Source organism: Phascolarctos cinereus, unplaced genomic scaffold, assembly GCF_003287225.1.
Source record: "Phascolarctos cinereus isolate Bilbo 61053 unplaced genomic scaffold, phaCin_HiC Scaffold_4;HRSCAF=312, whole genome shotgun sequence".
Classification (NCBI taxonomy): domain Eukaryota; kingdom Metazoa; phylum Chordata; class Mammalia; order Diprotodontia; family Phascolarctidae; genus Phascolarctos; species Phascolarctos cinereus.
This window is the reverse complement of record NW_027555847.1, coordinates 221323562-221350885: the sequence shown is the minus strand read 5'-3', so window position 1 is coordinate 221350885 and position 27324 is coordinate 221323562. Positions and strand designations below refer to the sequence as shown.

The window sequence follows — 27324 nt, the reverse complement described above, 5'->3', positions numbered from 1 at the left end:
TGTGAATTTCCCTCCATCTTATTTTTACTATTTTCCTTTTCAGCCTCTCTTTTTACCCTATCCTTATTACCTTATCTTTCCCCCTTATCCTCTTATACCTTATTTTACCTACCTCTCTAAAATTCCCTCCTTTATCTTTTCCCCTCACCTACTTGAGAAACTCGCTGTACTTCTAGTTCTTAACCTCTTTTTGTGACTTCAAAAGTCATCTCATTTAAACCCGTTCCTTAATAGAAATACTCTTTACAACATCTAGTCTTTGATTGAAGGCCTCCAGGGATGAAGAACTTGCTACATCCTGCAGCAGTCTGTTCCACTTAATTTTGGGGAAAGTGGGGTGTGTGTGTGTGTGTGTGTGTGTGTGTGTATTTTTCCCTTACATGAACCAGAATCTTCCAGTTGACATCTTCCACCTCTCTTTCCGGTTTGATGTACAGGGCCAAACAGAACAAAAACAACTCCATCAATCTGGTTTCTTCTTAACTAATGGGCTTTGATTCCAAAGAAAGAAGGAATATCAGTGGGAAATGTCAAAGAGGGGAATGGTGGGGAGGGAGGCAGATGGGGGAATGAGTAGGAAGGGAGCAGGGGCGTGGTTTTGGCCCCTCATAGTGGGCACTCAGGGAGGTAGGACCTCATCTAATTTTGAAAAGCTGGTGTTTAACCACCAAAGTGGTCAGCTGTTCCTCCACCTCTCCTTCCCCACCCCAGGGCCAGTTGTAAAGGAAATGAAAATGGCTAACTGCCGGACAGTGACTGCCTTCCCTTGAAGCTGGCAGAGGAACTGAGCCTTTGAAATAAGTCATGTCTCTTGCTGCTTTCCAGGGATTCCTGAAGGGTCTGGCTTTCTAAAGGCAAAGGGTCCCTTACTGTTGGGCCTTAAGCCATCCTCCCAGACCCAGCTGCTCTGCCTTCCGATGAGCAGTTGCTCATTGGCAGGAGTTGGTTGTCCCCCATGCCAGCACATGGGATGAACTACCCGTCGTGTCTGGGAATAGGGAAAAGCAAGGGTACTTTAAGAGAGTGCAAGGCAGGCAGAGCTCCCAAGCTGATCATGGGAGGAGGAGAGGGACCTAGGTTCTAGAAGAAGGTGAATTTTGGGGCGGGGAGGAAAAAGGGTAAAGTAGGGTAATAGAGAAGGGGGGAAATCAGATACTTCTTTGAAAGAGAAGAAAAGCTTTAAGGACCTGTTGAGGAAGGGTGGCATAGCAGGTGTCCTGGATTTGGATTCAGAACAACTGAGTTTAGTCCTCAGTCTTGCCAGTTGCTAGCACATAGTAGGCACTTAATAAATGTTTATTGAATTGAATTGAACTTTGCCTCTATGAATGAATGAATGGATAAGTATTTAAATATTTATAGTGTAAGTGTAGTTATAATTAAGTATCCAAGTACTTATAATGGATAAGTGCCAGCTATATGCCAGGCACTGTGCTAAGTGCCAAGGATGAGCATTGGTGGATTGGTTCCTGCCAAGATAAAGTCAAAGATTACCTTTTAGAACCTGGGGTCCCTGAGGTGGGAGTAGGGGGATGACCCTGAGCTTTGGTTGGAGATGGAGGACCAGAATTATTGTAGCACTACTCTGGGCTTCAGTTTCCTCCTCCATAAAATGAAGGAGGGAAAGAAGCAGCCTGAGGCAATAGAAAGCTGGCCTCTGGAATCAAGAAAACCTGGGTTCAAGTCCCACCTTGGACTAATACCTGGTATGAGACCCAAGGCAAACCATATAATGTCTCAGTGTCCCAGGCAACTCTCAAGATTGTAATTTGTGGAAGAGATGCTGAACTGTATTGACAGAGTGTTTTTCTTTACCGAAGTTCCCTTTCTTATACCAGTGAAATCACAGTTCTGGTTAAAAAAAAATGAGGGAGGGGTTTGGACTCAAGCTGACATTCTGTGATTTATCTCCTATATCACTGGCTCCCTTCTCTCCCCCACCCCCCAGTTGGGTTGATGGTATGTATTCCAATCACTATGACAGATGGTGTGGTATAGGACTTAAGCAAGGAGTCAGGAGGTGGGACTCATTCCATTTACTAGCTTGCTACATGATTCCCTGGCAAGTCAGGTCACTTTTCGGGCCTCAGTTTTCTCACACGTCAAATGGTATGATTAAGCCTGCCCTGTGGATCTCAGGGGATGTTATGACACTCAAATGAGGTCATGGATAAGAAGCCTCTTTGAAAACGTTCCTTGAAAATGCAAGCTGATGGTTCTTGTTCATTATAACATTAATAATAAAAATATTATTATTATTGATAATTGATTGATTATTATTGGTATCGATATCTTCCACTAAAGTCCTACTTTGATGCTTGACTGTGGCATGGACTTGACTCTGAGTTCTGAAGATCTTTGTCACCATAGCAGGATTTGGGTTTTTTGTGTGTGTGTGTTAAGGCTTCATAAGTGTTTATTGAATTGAATTGAAATTAGATGACAATCAGGAAAATCATATACCATTGGTCTACATAGCTGTGTTATCTCGTAACCTGGCTGTGGCCTCATTTGTCCAGTCGGTTTCCACATGGTGTGATTCCTATTTCAGAAACCTCCCCTCACGGTGTTCTTGAACACCCACCCCTTTGGGCCCTTTTCCTGTCCCTTGGGGCAGTTATGACATGAAAACAGTGGGAACCTGTGCATATTCTTCCTCTACGGTTTTTCTAAATGTGTCCAAGGCTGTGCGTTGGAGGACAAAGACAGTTTCCTGGACAAATGGAATCCTGTTTTCTGTGTCAGGAGTGTCTGCTGTCAAATCCAGAGCCCCACAAACCACAGGTTGCCTCTCTCAGCACCTCTGATCACCACTATCTCTTGGAAATTTAGCCAACGTGAGGAATAGTGCAGGACAGAGCTCTAGGTTCTAGTCTCCAGAAAGTACTCTCAATGGAAGCACCAGATAACTAGATTAATGGGGAATAGCAGGGGTTCTTAAACCCTTTCTGTGGCCTGGTCCCCTTTGGCAGCCTGATGAAGCCTATGGACCCCTTCCCAGAATGTTTTTATATACATAAAATAAAATTCACTGGATCACAAAGGAAACCAAGTATACTGAAATACAGTTATCAAATATTTAGAAAAATAATAATAGCTATCATTTACATAGTACTTTAAGGTCTGAAAATCTCTTTACAAATATTATATTCATCCTCACAACAATTCTGATAGATGGTTCAATCATTTTTCAGTCATATCTTATTCTTTGTGGCCCAATTTGGGATTTTCTTGGCAAAGATACTGGAATGGTTTGCCATTTCCTTCTCCAGCTCATTTTACAGATGAGGAAACTGAGGCAAACAGGATTAAGTGATTTGCCCAGAGTCACACAGTTAGTAAGTGTCTGTGGCCATATTTGAACTCAGGAGGATGAGTCTTTCTGACTCCAGGCCCAACACTCTATCCTTTTTGCCACCTAGCTGCCACCCTGAGAGATAGGTATTATTATTATTATCCCCATTTTAAAGATGAGGAAACTGAGGCAGATAGCAGTTAAGTGGCTTGCCCACAGTCACATAGCTAGTAAGTATCTAAGGTCAGATTTGAACTCAGGAAGATGAATCTTTCTGGCTACAGGCCTGGCACTCTTTCCACTTTACCACCTAGCTGCCACCCTGAGAAATAGATTGATCTCAGGTCTTCTTGACTTCATGTCCAGCATTCTATCCACTATACCCCCTAGCTCCTTACCACCACCACCACCACCACCACTACTACTACTACTACTACTACTACTACTACTACTATACTACTACTACTACCACCACCACCACCACCACCACCACCACCACCACCACTACTACTACCACTACTACTACCACTGCTACTACTACTACTACTACTACTACTACTACTACTACTACTACTACTACTACTACTACTACTACTACTACTACTACAACAAACAAAAAATAAATTCACAGACTCCTGGGTAAGAACCCCTACCCTAGATGTTTTACCAAGCTGGAGAGGCTTTGAGTACTAGGTTAGTGGTAGATGCCTATATGTTTTTTTGTCTGAAGGCAAATTTGTGGAAGGGTATAAATGATTAATCAAGCATTTGATAAATACCTTCTATGTGTCAGGCATTGCGGTGGGGATAGTGGGGGTGGAGAGGGAGAAGGTTGGATAAGAAAAATGAAATCATTCCTGCTTTCAAAGAACTTATATTCTCTCTCATCTGTTAATCAACTGAACTAGGTTCATGGTTTTTTATTCATAATATATATATGTGTGTGTGTGTGTATAAATATGTTTGCCGTAGCCATTATTAAAAAGAAAAAAAAGACCACAGCCTAAGCTATAGATCTAGGTGGAGAAAGTTCCCACACTAATTATTTAATTGAAGATCATTCAAGAATTGAATAATAATGTTGATGAAGCCTTTGAGAGAGGCAGCAGATAGTGGGTAGGATAAGAAGCCTGAGTAGGAAGTAAAAGGCTACAGCCCCATCTTTTCCATTGTAGTCAATGGCTACCTGCAAATGATTACAGAAGCCAGAGCTGTTCAATTTAACAAGCATTTGTCAAACACCTGCTCTGCACAAAGCTATGTGTTAGGTTAGAGGAAGAAACCCAACCCAACAATGGAGGGGCTCCTGCCTTTCACATTCTCTTCTGTGTACAATATGCCCTAGGTAAATCAACAGACAGCCTAAACTAAGCAATTTCCAGGGGGAGAAAGTGTTAATACCTGGGGGGTGGAGGGTGGGGGGAGGTGCAATCAGGGAAGACCCTGTTTAGGAGGTGGTACCTGAGTTGTTATGCTTTTAAGGAAACTTGGGGGTTCTACAAGGCAGATGTGAGGTGAGGAGACAATATACTCCACACATGGGGACCACTTGTATCTTTCATGAAGTCAGGAAAAGGAACAGAGTTTACTCAGGGCTGTGAGATGGTCTCTGTTCCTCTCCATGGGTTTCCAGTGCTGTGTCCTTTTGGTACCCTTCAGGGATCCATGGGAACATTTTGAGAGCTAAATCCTGATTGACATATTTCCGGTGACCCAGAGGCCCCTGGAGGGAAAGGAAAGAGGTGGAGGCTGTTTGCTTAATTCCTGAGAACCCTGAGGCCTCAGAGAGTTAATGTTGTGGAATAAAATAACTGTCTGGTTGTATCAAATCTGGTCCTTGTCCAAATCTTGCTGTTTCATCTTAGCAAACTTCTGGAAAGTTGGACTTTCATCTGCAAGCCATCATCTTGGCTCTCCATGTGTTTGTTGGTTCCCAGTGGGATGAATAGTCATATTATTTGTTTTGCCTTCCAGAGATATAGTGGATCTGTAAGATCACAAGTAGAAGGTCCCCAACAAACTCTTCCTTCCTTGAAAATGTAGGATGGCGTCCATACTCTTTGGCTGAGTATATCAAGAAGGAAAAAAAAGCCAGCAAGCTAGGCTCCATTTACACCAAAATATTGATATAAAAACTTTCCCTGATAGCAAAGAGCGGAAAACAAAGTAGGTGCCTATCAATTGGGAAAATGTCTGAAAAATTGTGGAACATGAATGAAATGGAATCTTGGTGAGCCATAAGAAATGATGAATATGAAGGATTCAGAAGAACATGAGAAGACTAATGAGTTGATACAGAGTAAAGTGACTAGAACCAAGAAAACAGTATGCATAATGACTACAGTATAAATGAAAAAAACAAAAAAAATCTGAAAGCCGGGTAATTGTGATAACCAATTTGTTGTTGTTGTTGTCGAGTCATTCAGTTGTGTTTAATATTTTGTGACCCCATGGACTGTAGCACACCAGCTCCTTCTACCCTCAGCTATCTCTGAAAGTCTGTCCAACTTCATGTTCGTTGTTTCCATGACACCATCTATCCATCTCATTTCTGCCATTCCCTTTCCTTTTCACCTTCAATCTTTCCCAACATCAGGGTCTTTTCCAATGAGTCCTGTCTTCTCATTATATGGCCAAAGTAGTTAAGCTTTAGCTTCAGTATTTGACCTTCCAGTGAATAGTCTGAATTATTTTCTTTAAGTATTGACTTATTTGATCTCCTTGTGATTTTCTTTAAGTATTAAGTATACCTTCTTTAAGTTGACTGGTTCAATCTTCAAGGGACTCTCAAAAGTCTTCCCCAACACCACAATTCAAAAACATTGTTTCTGTGCCACTCAGCTTTCCTTATAGTTCGCCTTTCACAGCCATAATTTGCTAGTGTAAAAACCACAACTTTGACCATGTAGACCTTTGTCAGAAAGGTGATGTCTCTGCTTTTTAGTATGCTGTTCAGATTTGTCATGGCTTTCCTTCTGAGGGGCAAGTGTCTTTTAATTTCATGGCTGCAGTTGCCATTTGCAGTGATCTTTGAACCTAAGAATTATAACCAAGTTTGTCCCCAAAAAAGAGATGAGAAAATTCACCTTCCTTCTTTGCAGAGGCAGAGGACTATGGATGTGTAAAACATTGTATATACTGTCCAGCTTGGTTGATATATTGGTTAGTTTTGCTGAACTGCTTTTTTCCTACTCCTTTCTTTTTTTGGTGTAAGGTATGGTTCACTATCTCAATATCTTCTAAACGAAGGAAATATGTGGTGGAAATGGTTCAGCAAATTATGGTACCTTAATGACAGATTATCATTTTGCTCTAAGATCAAGATGATTGTGAAGAATTTAGAGAAGCTTTGGGGAGACTTATGTGAGCTGTTGCAAAGTGAAGTAAGTGCCTAATGTGTGAGGGTGGAAGTAAACTTGCCCCTGGAAGATGGTTTTTCTTCTTCAGGAGTTACCATTTGAAATACCTTTTATTAGTAACCATTCTCACAACATTTTTTTTAAGAGCAAACTTTCACAACCTTATGCATAGATATGAATCTTGGAGGCAAAAAGCAGAGTGTATAGGAAGATCAATTTGCCCAATTCTTATTTATTCAAGATGAGTGTATACATCATAGCTCAATAACTTGAGATCAACCCCTATCTCTAGTAATTCTGGGGAGTGATTGGCAGGACTAGTGAATGGAGGCTCCATCTGAACAAAGAGCTTTTGGAGGGGAAAGTCAGAGGTACTCCAAAATATTCATTTAGTAGTTGATCAAGAGATTTCCTCCTTAGCTAAGAAACTCCAGCATCTAGAATGGGGCTGTCTGTCCCTTATTCGCAGCTCCACTTTTCCCTTGCCTTTTCTCCTAGCCATTATATATGGCCTTGGACACTTACTAACTGGGTGACCCTGGGCAAGTCACTTAACCTCTGTTTGCCTCAGTTTCTCCAACTGTAAAATGGGGTTAATGACAGTAGCTACTTTGCACGGTTGTTGTGAGGATCAAATGTGGTAACATTTGTCAAGCGCTTAGCCCGTTACCTGGCGCACGTAGCACATGCTACAGAAATGCTCATTTCCTTCCTTCTCCCATTCCTCCATTAGACTTCCCATCTTCTATTTTCTAATCTAAAGCCAGATTTATGAAGATTCTTTTCCCCAGAAGTCAGGCCTTCTGCCTGCTTAGGGAATGACATGGTCCTGCCAGCCCTGGGAAGCTGGAGTCAGCAGAGCTCCTTTGACCAACTGTAAAGGATTGGTTTGGTTCGAGCCAAGACCTTGTTTGTGGCTGACTGATTTATCAAATCTTAATTATTTAAAGTGATATTTTATAATGTGGTGATGTCCTAGGCTGTCTTTTCTAACTTTAAAGAAACTCTTTGTTATCAAGTGGTCTAGTTTTTGTTTGTTTTTTGTTTTTTACTCTCCTTACTGCCCCAATCAGGAAAAACTTCCCCAAATCACCACTTTAACAACCCTTATCCCTCTAAGCACTGACTAGTTAGGATGTAGCCAGAGGCTAAGCGTAAGCAGCAGGTTGGTGAATGTGATAGGGGAGGTATTTCTGCATCAGATTGAAGGTGATTCTGGTTTGGGGCCAAAGTCAGCATGTACCATCCCAGGCTTAGCCCTGTCATTGGAGACCCTGGTGAGCTTTGACAGCATTACTCTTTAATCTCCAGGATGTATTGTCTGAAGCACCCATTTGGCAGCTAGCATAGAAAAAGTCCTTTCTCAGATTGTAAGTCTCTTAGAGCATGGTTCATTCATTATCTTATACCTCTTTGTATCTGATGAGCACCAGCACAAAGCTTTGTAGATGTTCACAAAATGTGATGACCTCATGGTCCAGCAGATCAGTAATTTGGGAAGGACACTGACTCCCTAGCACTCCTGGGCAATGAGAAAAGCCTACTACCCTTCTAACATTATCTGAGTGGAGAAGGACATCAGGTAGCAGAGATTATGTTCCTCCTGTAACATGGAGTTGGAAAGGGGGTGTGTCTTCCCAGGAGAGTTGGCTATGAAGTGATATCTGTAATGAAGGCAATTTTGGAAACTCTGCTAGCAGTTTTGAGTTTCCTTGGTAAGTCTCGGGCTCCCTTTCTCTGGCTGGCAGGTTTTAAAGGGGCTGGTACAGGATGGCTAATCCTGTACAAAGAATTAACAAGCATTTTTAAAGTATTAACTGTGTGCCAGGTACTGTGCTAAGTTCTAGGGATACAAAGAGAGGCAAAAACAGTGCCTTCCCTTACGGAGCTTACATTCTAATAGGGGAGAAAAGATGACGAAAAAGAGGAATATGCTGGATCCATACTTAGTAGGTGGAATGCAGCCTTAGTGAGGAAGGCCTAGCAGATGAGGGGACAGAAAAGACCTACTGCTTCTAGAAGGTATTGTGGGAGCTGAATCTTGAAGGAAGCCTGGGATTCTAAAAGGCCAGCATCATGGGGTAGTGGGGAAAGCCAGTGAAAAGACATGGAGATGGAAGATGGCAGTGTCTCGTACAAGGAACAGCAAAGAGTCCAGTATGGCTGGATTGTAGGGTAATTGGGGGAGATGGGAGATGGGGTTAATTCTTTGTACAGAAATTAGCCATCCTGTACCAGCCCTCTTAAAAACCTGCCAGCCAGAGAAAGGGAGCCTGAGACTTCTCAGGGAAACTCAAAACTACTAGCAGAGTTTCCAAAATTGCCTTTAGTACAGATATCACTTCTCCCTTCCACAGTAATTGGGGGAGAGCAAAATGTGAGCCCAGAAAGGTAGTAAGGCCTCAGGTTGTAAAGCACTTGTGTAAATTGTGTAAATGCCAAAGGACTTTCTATCTGATCCTGGTGGTATTAGGGAGCTATTGGAATTTATTGAGTAGGGGGTGAGACATGGTTAGACCTGTGCCTTGGGAAAATCTTTTTTGGCAGTTGTAAGAAGACAGCAAACTGTGGAATGGAAGCCAATGGAAAAGCTGAGTCTTTCCCAAGTTTTTACTGTGAGACATCCTTACAATGGGCTTTCACAAGCTCTGTGGGAGTGTCTTACTTCTCAACTTTGGTGATTCATTGTTATTTCTTTGTGGTTAACAGGGTAGGCAGCGTTTGAGATCAGAATCAGTTTCTGGATGTCGGATTCCCATCTTAGTTAGAGGGACTGGGGGTTGGGAAGGAAGGGTGAGTGATGAGTTTTGGAGAAATAAAGCATTTGAGTTCTGATAGGAATCGTCGTCCATTGCTCTTGTCTTTGGAGGGATGGATAGAGACCTGGACTAGTCTGGGCTAGTGTGGTCGGTGCTAAATACTTTGTCTTGTAAACTTCATCATCAGCGGGAAATATTACTAAGGCCTTATGTGTGTGACCTTGTGCTAGATGCCATAGAGAGGAAATTACACAGAGGCATGTACTACCCTCAATAGCATAGCCCCTGATCTGCCCCTATTGCCCCAATGCTCCTCCCTAGATGTTTCACAAGGGAAAGGGGAATTGAAATCAACTCCAGGATTCACTTGGAAACAAGGAAGGGAATTCCCAAGGAAGTGAAAGCCCACTCATTCCTTTTGGGGTGGAGAGGAAGCAACCTAGGAAAAAGGATGGTAACAGACTATAAGTTCCTAGAAGGTAGGAACCAGTTCGCCTGTTCTGTACCCAGCACAAAGCAACTTGGAAATACATCATTATACCAAAGAATCATGATTTCTTTGGTGTAGGTTTCTTCTCCATCCATGCAGATCACTTCTCCACACCTTAAGTAGATAGTCTTTCTGAGCGACCCTGTGGCCAGCCTTCTGAGAGTAGACTTTCTTTGTATTCAGCTCTTCCACAGATGACACACAGTCTGTTGCCAAGCCCATACTTGAACCAAGTTCCAACCTGATAAGACCTGTTAGGGTTTGTGCCCCACTGGCCATAAGCCTTTAGGAACACAGTGAGTACCTCCCCCCCATGCCATGATATGGCATTGCAGTAGGCCAGTTGCAAATTAGTGTGAAATAAACTAAGCACCTAGTGAGAGGAGGGGTGTTAGAGATTAGGGAGACAGGCATATAGAGGCAGGCAGTGGGTCAGTGGTTCACAGAATGCTTTCTTCCTTTATTTCTTCTCTTTCTGTTTGCCTTTCTCCCTCTATGTACCTCTGTAGCTCTCTTCCTCCCTCGATCTCTCTGTCCTTCTGTCCCACTCTCTGTTTCTGTCTCTTCCTTGTATGTCTTCCCTTTCCCTCCCTCTTCTCCTCACTTCCTTTCTTTTTTCTCTCTCCTTTTTCTTCCTCAATCCCCTGCTCCACCTATCCACCTCCATCTACCTTGGGCCTGCTAGTGGCACTGAGATCACTGAAGAAACTGTTAAGGAAGGTGGGAAAACAATATGGCAGCTTTTCAGGAAGCTAGTTTTATTTATATCATTTCATTTCTCTGGGGAACGCTAGGTTTCCCCAGACGCTCATAGTTCCGTTGGAGGGAGGAGGAACTATCTGGCAGTAGGAAGAAGGGGTTCATTTGCAGATGGCCCAGAGTTGGATTAATTAACGATTCTCAAGCACTTTGCACATAGGCAGAGCTGCCTGTGTGTTCAATATTAATTATTGGTTTGCTCTTGGCGTCCTTCTTTGAAGGAAATAGGCCAGTGGGGCAGGCTGTTTGTATCTAAACCACTAAGCCATCAGCTCTATGCCAACCTGCTCTCCTTCTCTCCCTCCTGCCATTTTCTTTGTTCTTAGCACTCACCTCCATCACTGAGTTCATTGGTGACTTGGGGGTGAGGAGGATATTATCCTCCAGCTTATTACTTTCCCTGAGCGTACAAACATTTAGAAGCAATGTAGTATAGTGTAGTTATTAAGCACCTACTGTGTTCCAAGCACAGTGCTATTTAATAAATGTTTATTGACTAAATAATGGATAAAATACTGGGTTTGGAGTCAGAAAGACCTGGGTTCAAATCCTACATAAGACACTTACTATGCGACCATGGACAAATCACTTAACCTCTCTTGAATCCCCGTTTCCTCATTTGTAAAATCCAAAGGTTGGCCTTGATGACTATTGATTTTTTAACAGATCTCCCATCTCTCTCTCCATAGGCCCTACTGCTGCTGGGTAGCGTGGCCATATCTTGCCTGGCTCTCGACCTCCTCTTCCTCCTCTTCTACTCCTTCTGGCTGTGCTGTCGCCATCGGAAAAGTGAGGAGCATCTTGATGCTGATTGTTGCTGTACGGCCTGGTGTGTCATTATCGCTACTCTGGTCTGCAGGTGAGCTCTTGCCCTGGCCCTCCCTCCTTTCTCATTCTCTCCCCTTCTCTCACTCGACACATACAAAGCACCTTTTCTGTGCCAGGTACAGTGCTTAGCTCTGTGGAAGCCATGAAGATGTCTGGCCTTCCAACTCAAGTTTATGGGTTGGGTGGGATGTGGGGTGTGGGAGGTTCTCATAGAGTGGCATCCTTGTCTTTTTTTCTGTCCCTTCCAGGGCCCTATATGAGCCCCAACTAAGATTTCTAAACCAGGGTTCAACACATTTGCCTTGACTCTCAAGTTGTAGCATACTGGTTCAGTCCTCAGATGATGACCTGGTCCCAATCCTGCCTTTGATGCTTATTATCTGTCTGACCTTATCTGTCACTTAACCTCTTTGACCCTCAGTTTCCTCATCTGTGTGGGTTGGACTATTTGACCTGTGAAAGCAAAAACAAATGTTTTATTAATAATTAATAATCCCCTCTGAGTACTCTGTCATTCAGAGACACTGACCTCCTCACAATCGGTCCACACGTGTATACAGATGGCCTTTGCCTTCACCTCTCTCCCTCCTCATCTTTTCTCCTGGCTTCCCCGGCTTCTTTTCCAGTCACCTCTCGGCTGAAGTCACTTTCTCAGACCCCCTTAATCTTAGTGATTTCCCTCTGATATTATCCCTAAGAGAGGCAAAAATGTGCCTTCCCTAAAGGAGCTTACATTCTAATGGGGAAGAAAAGATGACAAAAAGAGGAATATACTGGATTCAAACTTTTGGATTCAGTCAAAGGTCTGCACTTGAGGACTTAGAGGGCCACATGTGGCCTTGAGACCGCAGGTTCTCCATCTCTGGTTAGCATATAGCAAGTGCTTAGGAAGTCCAGGTCCAGACCCAAATTAGGATCACTGGAGGTGTATGGAAGGATCAGAAAGTGTCAAAGAGCACATCTGAGTACTACTATGCCATCTGTATGTGGGCAGAAGCTTTGGTACTCAATTAGTCAACAATTATTTATTAAGTAGGCAGCTAGATGGCACAGTGGATAAAGTTCTAGGCCTGAAGTCAGGAAGATTCGTCTTCCTGAGTTCAAATCGGGCCTCAGACACTTACTAGCTGTGTAACCCAGGGCAAGTCAATGAACCCTGTTTGCCTCAGTTTCCTTATCTGTAAAATGAGCTGGAGAAGGAAATGGCAAATCACTCCAATATCTTTGTCAGGAAATCCCCACATGGAGTCACGAAGAATTGGGCACCACTGAAAACAACTGAACAACAATTTGTTAAGCACCCACTATGTGTCAGGCACTGTGCCAGGCAGTGAAGATACAAAGAATGAAACCAACCCTATCCATAGATCAGGCCTCACCTGGACAAGGTTGTTTGGTGTGTCCATAGAGAAAAACCCTAGGTGGGTGGGTCCATGCTGTTATGCAGGCTAACTGGTGGTGTGGATTCTTTCAAAGGTGGTTTTGTTTGCTTGGCTTTTTTTTGTTTGTTTGTTTTTGCTTTGTTTTGGTGCTGGAAGAGGCTGGAAGGAGATATTGAACCAATAATTTCACAGGTATGAAGAACTTCTGATGAGGAACTTTATCTTCTCTCCTACTTACAGTCTTAGAGCAGGAATCCTTAGTCCTTTTTGTGCTCTGGACCCCCTGTTTCAGTCTGGGGAAGCCATGGACCCCTTCTCTGAAAAATGTTTTTAAATGCATAAAACAAAATTCCTTTGTAATCCTTGATTACAGAGGAAATCAATTATATTGATACAATTATCAAAACATAAAAAACCCATGGATGCTAGGTTAAGAACTCTCATGGGTAGATGCTTGGGGCACTCAGAGATTAAATGACTTGCCCAGAGTCATATAGACAGTGAGTGAGTGAATGTCAGAGGTGGAGTTTGAACGCAAGTTTTCTTGATTTCAAGGCCAGGTCTACATCCACCAAGGCAGCCTCCTTCTGAGGTTATTGAGAGAGTAGAATAATAAGTAAATATGTATTAGTCAGCACACTTTAAAAAAAAACAAAACGCTTAAACCAAATTTAATAGTAGATAGAGCCCCGGAGAGTTGGGAGAACAAGAGTAAATCAGGCTTACTAGCTCTGTGACCCTGGGCAGGTCACACCATGATTGCCTTCGAATAATTTTTAAAAAAATAAGAAAGAAAGAAAAAAGAAATTAGTTGGCCCCGCTGGCATGCAGGATTTGTTGATCCCTGTGATGAAGAACTTCCAGTTTTATTATCCAGTAGATACTCAGAGAGGTGACTTATTTTTTAATTTATTAATATCCTTTCACCTAGGAGAAAATGTCACTCAGAAGGAGGGGACTAGTGTTAGTCCTTTCTGTTTTCTTCAGAGCAAGAGGGTTCAGCTTTAAGCTCCTGCATCAAGGGAGACTCAGGGTTAGACTTAAGGAAGGCTTGTCTGATGGCTTTTCAGCTTTGGCATGGATTATCGAGTTTTCTTCTCCTGGAAATCTCAGAAAAGCCAGGGTAGAATCTCACCTGTCTAGGTATGTGGTTCTTCCTGGAGTGTGGCCAGGCACCTTCAGCATTAGGCTTCTGAGAGAGCATCTCATCACCTGTTTACTCAGCACAGACTGAACTGTGCCTTGTTAGTGGTTCAAGAACCATGCTTTGTGTCCTAGAGGCAAGTGAGCCCATAGATAAGTGTGCGTATGGTTGGGGGTGGGAGAGAGAACTACTCCCCACTTAGTGTTTTGCAGGTGAGCTCCCCATCTGTGTGCCAGCTTCCTTTAGGATGATTCTTAACCGGGGGTGCACATCCCAAGGGCTCTGTGGATAGATTTCAGGGGTGTCCATGAAGCTGGGTGAGAAAAAAGACATTACATCTTTTTTTCAGTATAATTGGTTTTCTTTGTGTATTTCCTTTTATTTCATGCATTTTAAAAACTGTTATTCTAAGAAGGGGACTGACCATAGGGCTTCACCGGACTGCTAAAGGGGTATGTGACACAAAATAGGTTAAGGATGCTTGCTTTAGAGGGATATGCTAGTGACAGAAAAAGAGAAGGCTAGGAAGGGAACAGGTGCCTTCCCATATTCATTGCCTGCAATGTGACTGCTGATAGGTTACCCTGGGGTTTTGAGGAGTGCTCATTAGGGACAAAGCCAGGCTGCTCTGCTTGAGGTTAGCTCTGATCATTTGGGTATTTTCAGTCCTTCTTTGCACAAGGCACTGGCAAAGGCAACAGGGAGCCCTCCTGTGCCCCCACCCCTTTGCAGGAACAGTTGCTGAGACACTAAGCGAATCCACAGAACCAGGGATCGGCAAAATCCAGAGATGGATCAGCCTCTGGAGGCCCAGGATCCCTGATTTTGGGGGTAGGGGGGATTGTCGGACTCTGTGACCCAGCCTGCTGCTTCTAGGATGCCCCACCCAGAACTACCGTGGTCCAGGAGGTAGAGCTGTAGGAAGTGAGGATTCCCACACCCCATCCCTGCCAGAGCTGCAGGGTTTTCCTGTAGCTAGCAAGCATCGGCTGCCATAAGAGCTAATCCTGATCCTATGCAGGTGCTACAGTTCCTAACCCTTTCTTCCAGGAGTCCTCCCCACTCCTATTTTTAGCCTGATGGTTGGTGGTAGCAGTGTCTTGGAGGCTGCTGCTGTTGCTACCCTGCCTGCAGACTCCCGAAGCTATTGTTAATGCAGAATGAGTGTCCTGGGGAGACCTCAGCCTAGAAGAGGCAGGGGGCTGCTTGCTAGGCTTGGCAGGAGGGTGGTCCAGGTTTCAGGGATGGGTAAGACATAAGAGGAGTGTTTCAGAAGTGACTAGGCAGGTAAAAGCTATAATTGATTCCTTCCTCTGCACCACCATCATCCCCTGGCTTGCCTCTGTGAATATACGCCACTGATGTCAAACTCAAATAGCAGCTGCGGCCACTCATCTACACAGGGGGCAGCTGGGATACAGCACTAGGCCTAGAATTAGGAAGACTCCTCTTCCTGAGTTCAAATTCAGCCTCAGACACTTATTAACTGTGTGACCTGGGTGAGTCACTTAACCCTGTCTGCCTCAGTTTCCCCATCTGTAAAATGACCTGGAAAAGAAAATGGCTTTAGTATCTTCAGTATCTTTGCCCAGAAAACCCCAAATGGGATCACAAAGAGTCAGACATGACGGAAATGACTCAATAACAACAAAAATCCATGTAAGCTACACATTGAATGAGTTTCAAAATGTAATATTACATTATATGTTTTATTGTATTTGTGTTTGTTTTGTTAAATATTTCCCAATTGCATTTTAATCTGGACTCAAGTCTGTTTGACACCTGGCATACACGGAAGGTAAAACCCAGTTCCCCTCTACCCTGGCCATTACTAATTTCCTCGCAGCCTTTGGGGTCCTTGTTCCCAGCCTTGGCTTATCTTATCACAACAGGCTCTTTAGCTCAAGAATGACCTAGCAACCCACATGATTCTGAGAATGTTAGGGACTGGACTTTTTGGATTGTATTGGTTTAGGCCTGGGGTGGGGAACCTGTGGCCTCAAGGCCATACGTGGCCCTCTAGGTCCTCAAGTGCGGCCCTTTGACTGAATCCAAACTTCACAGAACAAATCCTTTTTTTGGGGGGGGGGCTAGGCAATGGGGTTAAGTGACTTGCCTAGGGTCACCTAACTAGTAAGTGTTAAGTATCTGAGGCTGGATTTGAATTCAGGTCCTCCTGAATCCAGGGCTGGTGCTCTATCCACTGTGCCACCTAGTTGCCCCCAGAACAAATCCTTTTATTAAGGGCCACGTAAGGTGAAAAAGGATTATGTTCAGATGTGGAGGATGTCCATTCCAAAGGCACAAAGATGAGAAATGAAGTTTCATGGTGAGGTCTGAACATGGGTAAGCAGTGGCTAGATTGTAAGAATCTGACCAGCCTTGAGGCTGCAGGTTCCCTACCCTCTTGGTCCATAAGTATGGCCTTTGACTGAATCCAAACTGCACAGAACCAATGCCTTTAATTAAAAGGATTTGTTTTGTAAAACTTGGACTCAGTCAAAAGGGCCCACCCAGGGACTTAGAAGGCCACTAGTGGCCTTGAGGCCATAGGTTCCCCACCCTGGTTTAGGGGAACTCCCCCAGGTGAGAAAAGTCCCTCTACTGATGAAGGTCAGCAACTCCTCTGCAACTTTGTTTTCTTTTAAATTTTAGGTTTCCTAGAGCACTGAAAGATTAAGTGACTTTCCCAGTATTTACCAGAGGTGGGATTTGACCCTACTTTTTCCTGGCTTCTAGGCCAGCTTTCTATCCACTATGCCGTAGTATCTCTCCTGATGGTGACTCCCATTTATATGATATTCTTTGGTTTATCAAATACTTTCCCTACACCAGCCCTATGAGGTTAGGTAGCAAAAGTATTATTATCATTACCATTTTAGAGATGAGAGAACTGAGGCTCAGATTGTCCGTGATTTGCCTGTGGTTGCACAGTTAGGAATCAGTGGCAGATCTGGGACTTCAACCCAAGGCTTTTTGACTCCAGAAGTAGCGTTCTTTTGCCCATGCTCCTGATAAATGCTGATAGCATGGGTTTGTCTCTAAACACTGCTCTCGCTGCCCCTCCCCCAGCCCCAGTCTTTATCTCTGCCTTGACATTGCTGCCCTTCTGCACACAGTCTCTTCCCTCTCTTTGATAATGGCCTCCAGTGGTTCACTTCTTCTTCAGGAGTCATCCGAGGCCCATTACTGCTGCTAAGTGCTTCCTCGGTAAGCATTAGGACTACTTTGATTTGCTCTGGTGGAGATGGACGGCACCTCAGGGCCTGTTTCTTTGCCACTTCCTGGCTCCTGCATGGCAGCCCTTCCCTTTGCGTGAGTAGGGAGTTGGCCCTCTAGTCTGCCAGCAGGGCCTCAGGGGGAGCCCATCAGCCAGGGCTTCTGTGAGTTTTCTGGGAACCCTCTCCTTCTCCTTCCCCTCCTTGTTCTTAAGCTTCTTGCTTTCTTGGTCTTATTCCATACAAAACCGAATCCATCCTGGTAGAACTGGAGGCTTCCTGCCCCTAAAACCAAGCCCCCCTTCCAAGTGCTTTCGATTTTATAAGATGAACAAGTCTAGAGATGGAAGAGACTTGCATTAAGTCCAGCCCCCTTATTTCACCAATGAGGAGACTAAGGGAGACATAGGGAGTTAAGTGTTGTGTCCAAAATATTAAAAATTGTCACAATAGTATTAAATGACAGAACATGGGAGGTTTTGTTACTCCAAATTTAGTGCATGTCCCACTATACTGTGCTGCCTTAATTGCCACCCCCTAAATTTGGTTATAGCCTCTTTCATATCCTTGATGATGTCAGTCTCCTTCTCTATTCCTATGTCCCTATCACTTTGTCTATTTCAATTGCTGTTTCTGTCACTCTTTCTCACTTGTTTATTAATGTCCTGGTCATCCTCATGGGTCAGGCAGACAGCTTGACAAGGAGATTTTTGTGCCTGGGAAAGGGGTTAGTTCAGAGAAAAAACTTTCTTTAGGGTCTAGACAGAAGTTCTTAACCTGGAGCCTGTGATCCTTTATATCTATATCTATATCTATATCTATATCTATATCTATATCTATATCTATATCTATATCTATATATCTGTATGTATATGCATATACATATATATGTATATATATACACACACGTGTGTGTATATATGTATATATGTAACTGCATTTCAATAGAATTTATTTCCTTTGTGATCTTTCATCTTTTAGGCATTTAAAAATATTCTCCTGAGAAGCGATCATAAACTGTCAAAGGTTCTGTGACACAAAAGAAGTCAAGAACCCTTGGTCTACAGTCTTCTACCATCACATTTGGCCCTTTGGGGCCAAAGACTTTTTATCCAACAAGACTTACTGGGCATTGAGGGAGGCATTGAGACTGTAGTGAAGAGAACGTTGGATTGAGGTCAGACCTGCTTTCCAGTTTCAGCTCTGCTCCTTCCTACCCCTTTTGACTCTGGAGGACATATAACATCTCAAAACTTCCATTTCTTCATCTATAAAATGAGGTAGATTGGACTGAATGATCTCTAAGGTCCCTTCCTGTTCTTAACATTCTGTGATTCTAAGTTGGGATTTGTTGGGGAGGGGCAGGGCAGGATGGAGAGAATATTTAGTTATGTAATAATTACAAGCCAGTTCCTCCCCTCAAAGAGTTTACAGTCTGGTTGGGGAGTTAAAATATACATACACTCATGAAACAAATTTTTTAATTTAAATTTTTTTCAATGAACAAAAAAAATCTACTTTTACTCCCTCCTACTTCCTTTCTTCCCTTTGAAAAAACAAAACCCTTTTAACAGATATGGAGAGTCAAAAAACAAGTTCCTGTGCTAGTTGTGTCCAAAAAATATCTCATTCTGCATCTATTTATTACCTCTTTGTCAGAAGGTGCCTAATATACCTCATCATTAGGCCTCTGACATAAACCCGTGAAACACCTTAGAAAATTATAAAGTAACATCGCTTTGTAAAACAATGCCTTCTGATCATTGGTGGAATTGTGAACTGATCCTACTAAGATCCAACCAAATTGCTTTTCTGGAGAGCAATTGGGAACTATGCCAAAAAGGCAATCAAACTGTGCATGCCCTTTGATCCAACAATACCACTACTAGGTTTATATCCTAAAGAGATCAAAGGAAAGGGAAAAGGACCCACATGTACAAAAATATTCATAGCAGCTCTTTTTGTGGTGGCAAAGAATTGAAATTGAGAGGATACCCATCAATTGGGGAATATCTGAACAAGTTATAGTATATGAATGTAATGGAATACTATTGTTTATAAGAAATAATGAATGGGATGCTTTCAGAAAAACCTGGAAAGACTTACATGAACTGATGCAAAGTGAAGTGAGCAGAACCAGGAGAACACTGTACACAGTAACAGTAACATTGTGCAGTGATCAACTATGATTGACTTAGCTTTTCTCAACAATACAGTGATCTAAGACAATTCCAAAAGACTCATGATGGAAAATGCTATCCATATCCAGAGAAAGAACTGATGGAGTCTGAATGTATATAGGAAACATGCTATTTTCACTTTCTTTATTGCTTTCTGGTTTCTTTTTCCTTTCTTCTTTCACAACATGACTAATATGGAACTATGTTTTACATGGTTGCACGTATATAACCTATATCAAATTGCTTACTGTCTTAGGGAGGAGGGAAGGGAAAGATGGAAGGAGAAAAATTTGAAACTCAAAATCTTATTAAAATGAATTTTTTAAAGTGTCTTTATGTGTAATTGGAAAAAATAAAATACTATTAAAAAGAAAGGTAAAAAACAAACAAAAAAACCCCAAAAAAGTGCCCTCTGCCTAGTGATAGACTGGATTTCTATGGTTCATGGACCAGGCTAGCTAAGTTTGGAGAGGCTTATCACCTGATGGGTCATAGTGATACACTTTTCAGCTATAGAAACTCATATTACCTCTCTACTAAGGCAAAACACCAGTGTAGCCCACTTTAATGGAGAGACGTTCCCCCCACCCCACTCCATACACACACTTTGGGTGATTAGTTATCCACACTGATTAACCCAGTTCATGTAGTATCATAACAATATATACATAAATAATGGATGGCCTAAATACCGTCGCAATCCTTAAGAATAGAGAAGTCATACATTACTAGAGTCAAGGAGGGCTTCTTGGAGGGAGATACATTTGGAGTTGGCCCCCCTCAGATGCTCTGGATCTTAAGAAGAGTTGTGACTAGGAATGTTTTCACCCAAGGCAAAAACAATTGACGTAGGGGGTCATAGAGGAAAGTGTGACGTCAGATACAGTCTTCCCCCGCTACCCACATTGGGGTGAGGACAGGATCATTCCCTTTCCCAGTACAGTTGTGCCAGTACTTGACCTCAGGGATGTAATGACTGGCTGAGAAGGGAAACAGGCTGGAAATATTGTCCCACTCCATCCTCCTCACCCCTTCCAATATCACTGCTATAGGGCAAAGCCTTGTTTGCCTCAAGCCAGTTACAGCTCCGGTGTGACAAGTGGACACCAAGGATGACTAGAATCTTGAGATGAGCTTGTGACCTGTGACCCCTGCATGTCAGACTTAAATCCCAGAGACACAGGGGTGGCCACTGTAGAGAACCTCACTCGTGCTGTGTCTTCCTTAAGTTCCTTCTCCTTTGATCCACTGAAAGAAACTTATATATGCAAATAATTTTTGTTTAATGGCATCATTTTACAGATGAAGAATATTAGTCCCAGTGAGGGCAAGTGACCAGCTTAGGATCACAGTCAGCAGCAGAGCTAGGGTACAGGGTCCATAAATGAGGTATCAGCAAAGTGCTTCCAGAAATCAAAGGAAGAAAAGATCACTGCTTTGGTGTCAGTGGGAAGGAATGGAGAAAGGCTTCATGACAAAGATGTTTGAACAGAACCTTGAAGGTGGTCAGATTTTGACAGGGTGGTGAGTTTTGATGGCTTGGTTGATATTTCGTGCACCTGGAGTGGGAGTAGTACGAGTCAAGATTTGAAGGTAGATTGGAACCAAATCATGAAAGACTTTGAATGCTAGGCTAAAGAATCTGGACTTTATTCAGGAGGCAATGGAGAAGCTTTCCCTGTTCCTATCTTTAGTGCTTCTTCCTAATATACTCAATTGGTTATTAAACTTTAAGTTAGATGGGGCCATGATTAGAGAGTTGGGCCTGGAGTTAGGAAGACCCAAGTTCAAATCCTACATTGCTAGTTGGGTAAGTCACTTAACTCTGTCTTCCTCATCTCCATTTCTGTAAAATGGGGATAATAATAGCACCTACCTCTGAGGTTTAAGGTTAAGACTTATCACAGTGTCTGGGCACTTAGTAGGTGCTTAATAAATGTTTATTGATTGAAAATGAAATCTATATAAAGTACCATTAAAGCACTCTATAAATGCTAGATATTATTATTGTTACTGTTACTATTATTGATACAAGTTTTATAACATGCCCCTAACAATTCTGTTTGGGAATGTGGAGATGGGATGCACACAATGTTGATTAAGACGGTGGTGGGCTTAGTTCACCAAATCCTAATTCTGCAATTGGGAGGTTATTACCTTTGAACTCTAAACAAGATGAGTTTAGAGCTATATAAAAGGAAAGGTGTTATTTTATATAATGGAAAATAAACTTATAAAACCTTTAACTCTGAGGTGAAACATGCTGGAGAATAGTTTCAAGGAAGAGAAAATGATGGAAGGCAAAGCTGTAATAAGTTATTAAACACTAATAATAGCTAATATATAAATAATATATAGTAATAAAATAATATGATATATATGCACTATAGTGCTTTAAGGTTTGCAGAGAGTTTTATGTATGTTATCTCATAACAACCATGTGAGGTAGATGCTAAAATTATCCCCATTTTATAGATAAGAAAACTGAGGTTGAGAATAGTTGAATGATTTGCCCAGGGTTACACAACCAGTGAGGGTCTGAAGCAACATATAAACTCAGATTTTCCTAATTCCACGTCTAGTACTCTGTCCCACCCTATTTAGCTATGTAATTAAAAACTATGAGGAATATTTAGGGGGACGGGGGCATTTCCTGCCTTTTTAGGTTGTTGCCAGGGAGGATGACCATCCTCACTTAAACTAGTTTCTCCAGCAGAGATGAGTTTGAGAGTCAGGAGACCTGGATTCAAGTCTTAGCTTTGCCACTAACTCATTGTGGACTGAGCAAACTCCTTCTCCCTCAGGCCCAAGTTTCTTCCTCCCTGTTGTCTGGGAACCAGATCACATAATCTCTAAGATCTCTGTGATTCTCAATAGTGGGTGATCCCAAAGGCAGAAGACAACTCTTACTTTTAGCATAGTATTTTTCAAGGTATGGGGTGTCAAAGATAAGAAGCCCCAGTAGTCAGTGTATAATGAGCAACCAAACTGAAAGGGAATAAAATTGGTAGGGAGTGTGGGGGGTGGGGCTGGGCAGAGATAGTGAGACCGGGTTTCCCAAAAATAGCATCCCTCCTCTCTTCCTGGAGTGTAAGGTAGTAATTATGCAGACAAATTAGCTAATGCTTCTCCTGAGAATTGGAGGGCTTTGAAGGCCTCAAGTCTTACAAGGTCCTATAATTAAGGCTGAGTTGGTGGTATTTGATTGTTTAAGCCTAAAGAAGGAAGAGAAGAAGGTGGGATGGGGATCTCAGGGCCAGTCACAAGCAGGTTGACCTTACCTCTATGGCTCACAGTTTCATCCTCTGTAAAATGAGGGGATTGGCCTACCGGGCATTTTTAACCTACAGTCCATGAACTTAAAAAATTTTTTAATAACTTCATTAGTGTCCTTTATTTTATTTTATGATATATATATTTTATACATATATTTTATTTATTTTATACATAGAAAAACATTCTGAGTAGGGGTCTGTGACACACACAAAAAGGTTAAGGACCCTGGTATAAGATGATCTTCTGAGGCTGTTTCCTATTCAAAGAAGCTATTAGTTATGTGAATCAATAGGGAAGCTTTCCCAGCACTTCCTTCTTGCTTCCTGCCCAAGTTAGGATCAATTTAAATCAAGTCAAGGGACAGCGAGTTGGTGCTGTGGATAGAGCACTGGGCCTGGAGTCAGGAAGACTCATCTTCACAAGTTCAAATCTAGCCTTAGACACTTACTAGCTGTGTGACTTTGGGCGAGTCATTTAACTGTGTTTGCCTCAGTTCCTTACCTGTAAAATGATTTGGGGAAGAAAATGGCAAACCGCTCCAATATCTCTGCTAAGAAAACTCCAAATGGGGTCACGAAGAGTCAGACACGACTGAAAAATGACTGAAGAACAAAAATGTCAAGTCAGTAAATGTTTACTGGGCACTACGCTAAACACCAGGGACACAAAGAAAACAAAAGACAATTCCTGCCCTCAAGAGGCTTACAATCTAATGGCAGAGACTACTATGTTGAATAAATAGGAAGTCATCAACATAGGGAAGGCACTAGAATTAAGCAGGATGGGGAAAGGCTTCCTATAGAATAGTGCTTCTTAAACTGTGGGTCACAACCCCATATGGGGTGAAGTAACTGAATATGGCAGTCTTGAAAAATTTGGCAATGGTAAAAGGTTTTTGAATGCACAGTGACCAAAAATTAATTCAAAATCAAACATGTAATGAATCCGAGGTGCTTCTAGCAGTGCTTACCCATGTTGCGTCGCATAATTTCACTGCAGCCTTGGTTCTGAACACACAAAACATGCACATTTTGCACTGTTCAAGTCATTACACGCCATGTAACAACAAACGCTGCCAGAAACACCTCGGCTCAGATTTGAGACTATGTGTGTTATGAATTGCAGTGTTTTTACTGTACATACAAAGTTTTCTGCTTTTATAGAAACATAATAGTTTAATTATGGAAAATAAAGACTTTTAATATTTTCTTGCCATCATTCCTCAGCATGTAAGTATCAAATAAGTGTATCTTTGGATTGTGTTGTGTTAGAATGTTTGATTTTTAAAATTGCTGTTATCTCCTTCTTTTACAGAAACATAAGTGTTTAATTGGAGCAAGTAAAGTCAAAAGTCCTTTTATAATATTTCTCCACATCACCACTGTATGTGTATAGAAGTGTGACTATTAGTTTTTAAAATTGAGCACAAACAAATGTAGTTTCATAAACTAAAGCTAGTATTTATTTGAGAAATTATTAGCAATATTTATTTATATCTTAGGATAAAAATCATTTTTGGTTATGGATAAGTGGCTAAATTAGACCGAAGAGGTAAAAATACTGATGACAATTCGGCACAGTCTTCACTACCAGGTTGTAGTATACCTAAATTGACAAGAAAAAGAAACTATGCTGAATCATTTTTGCAACATGGATTTACTTCCAATAATGATGATGGTGTGGAAAAACCTCTTTACTTAATTTGTAATAAAGTTTTGCCTGCAAAGAGCATGAAACCAGTCAAACTAAAATGACATCTTAATACTAAGCATGCATTGTACCGCAATAAACCAAAGGAATATTTTGAACAACTTTTAACATCTTCAAATAAAGAAAAACAATGTTTTGAGAAATTTGTTACTATCAATGAAAAGTATTTACTTGCATCTTATGAAACTTCCTATTTAATTGCAAAAACTAAAAAGCCCTACATGATAGAAGATCTCATGTTTTCTGCTGCTATTAAAATGTCAGAAATAGTTCATGAGAAAAAAGTATGGGGGTGAAATTTGTAAAATTCTTTTATCGAATGATTGTGTTCCAAAAGAATTTCTGAAATTAGTAGTGACCAGTTCCATCCAGCAGCTTCTTACCAGCTTAAGGGCAGTCCAGAGTTTTCAATTCAGTTAGGTGAAACAACCGATATTTGTAACATGGTACAGTTGTTGCTTTATGTAAGATATGTTTATGAACAAAGCATACGTGAAGAATTATTGTTTTGTGGCCCTTTGGAAGAGCACCCAAGAAAGGAAGATATATATTTTAAAGTGAACGAATTTTTCACAAATGAAGATTTACAGTGGAGAAATTGCATTGGAGTTTGTACAGGTGGTGCTGGAGCAATGATGGACAAGAATGTTGGATTTGTAGCAAAAGTTAAAGCTGGTGGCAATGAATATATCACTTTTATTCACTGCATGATCCATTGGGAGGCTCTTGTAGCCAAAAAAATATCACCAGAGTTGTTAGAGGTTGTGCTTCACAATACTATCAAAATCATGACCTTCATTAAAAGCCATGTCCTTAACAGTCATTTGTTTTCAAACCTTTGGAAAGACATGACCTCCGATTACAAAAACTTATTACTACATGCAGAGGTAAGGTGGCTTTCAAGAGGGCAAAGTTTAAACAGATTGTTGAAACTGAAAGATGAAGTTATATTTTTGACTGAGCAGAAATCTGATTTTTTTTCATAATGACTTATGGCTTTCAAAACTGTGTTGTCAGATGTTTTAAAAAACTCAACGGTTTAAACATCTCACTTCAAGGAAAAAAATTGTAATATATTTATGTAAAAAAATAAAACTGAAAGTTTTACTAAAAAAGTTAGCATATGGAAGAATAGGGTGGAAATAGTTATTTAGAAACATTTATAGCCTCAGATGATTTTATAATTGAAAATAACCTTCTCAGAGATTTAATTGTAAGAGTTACAATTGATCATCTGAAGTGCCTGGAAACACAACTTCAGAAATACTTCCTTTCAAATTCTGATTCTGAAAAACTAAGTTGGGTTCATAAACCATACTGAATTGAAATAAAACACATCAGTCATCTTCCATTAAAAGTTCAGGAAGAATTTGCCAAGTTACCAAGAGACACAGGTTTAAAACTTGAGTTTACTAAAAAAATCGTTAAATGAATTTTGGCTTGGGATCAGAACAGGATTTCCAACAATTTCTGAAATGGCCCTAAACATAGTCCTGCCATTCTGTACTATGTATTTATGCGAAGCGGCATTCTCAGCATTGACGATTATAAAATCAAAATATCAGTCAACTCTGAAAAACGTTGAAGATGCTGTTTGTCCTGCAGTATCAAATATTCTACCCAAAGAATTGGAAATTGAGAGGATGCCCATCAGCTGGGGAATGGCTGAACAAGTTGTGGCATATGAATGTAATGGAATACTATTGTGCTATAAGAAATGATGAGCAGGCGGACTTCAGAGAAACCTGGAAAGACTTGTGTGGACTGATGTTGAGTGAAGTGAGCAGAACCAGGAGAACGTTGTACACGGTAACAGCCATGTTGTGTGATGACTAATGTTGCTAGACGTAGCCATTCTCAACAATGCAAGGATCTAAGACATCTCCAAAGGTCTCATGATGCTATCCACAACCCAAAGAAAGAACTATGGAGTTTGAATACATCTCGAAGCATACTATTTGCTACTTTTTTCCTTCTGTTTTGTTTTGTTTTCTCTTTCTTGTGATTCCTCCTATTGGTTCTAATTCTTCCTTACAACATTACTAATGTGAAAATATGTTTAATAGGAATGTATATGTATAGCCTATATCAGATTGGGGAAGGGGGAGGGGAGAAAAATTTGAAACTCGAAAGCTTATGGAAGTGATTGTTGATAAATCAAAATAAATTAATAAAAAAATTTCCACCAAGATTTAATTTAATTCTTTATGTAAAAACAAACAAGCATATCCATTTCATTAGTATGCAAATTTGTTTTCATCTTTAATAAATGTAAAGTTACATGTATACCAAAGAATTATTTAAAATAAATTTCTTTATGATTTATTACCAGTAAATGCTTGATTTGTATACCTATTTCATATACCTATGTACCCGGGGTTGTGTAAAAATTTCTCAGGTGAAAAGGAAAAAAGTTTAAGAAGCTCTACTGTTGAAGATAGGATTTTAGTTGGGAGTTGAAAGAAGCTAGTAGGCAGAGATGAGGAGGGAAAGTATTCCAGGCATCTGGGAGAGCCAGTGAAGATGCCCAGAATTAGGAGAGCACTGGATCGAAGAGTATGTGGGTCCAGGAAAGGTATAAGAAGACTGGAAATGTGTTTTGGGGGACAGACTTTAAACCCAAAGTAGACTCTGTCTCTTGATTTCGTGGCTTCATTCTCATTCCCTGTGAGGGCACATTGGATCTGTGTGAGGAGAATCTGGTAGGGAGATTTTGTTGTGGGTAGTACAATGGGAGGAGCACTACCTGTACTGTCAGAGAACCTGAGTTCAAATGTTACTTCTTGATGGTTAGTACCTGTATGACAGGCTATTTAATCTCCTTGGGTCTCAGTTTCCTCAACTCTAAAATGAGAGTTGGACTCAATGATCTTTAGATAGCTCTGGGGATGGACAGCTGGGTGGCACAGTAGATAGAGTGCTGG

At 41.5% G+C, this 27324-nt stretch overlaps 1 protein-coding gene across 2 annotated transcripts in view; it reads left to right on the top strand.

Annotated features, from left to right (window-relative positions):
• TTYH3 (tweety family member 3) overlaps positions 1 to 27324 on the top strand; it is a 241389-nt gene that overhangs the window by 96505 nt on the left and 117560 nt on the right. For both annotated transcript variants that reach the window (XM_078152926.1, XM_020975229.2), the window contains exon 2: positions 11352 to 11521. In XM_078152926.1, coding sequence (XP_078009052.1) covers positions 11352 to 11521 — 170 coding nt within the window. The remainder of the gene's footprint in view (positions 1 to 11351; positions 11522 to 27324) is intronic.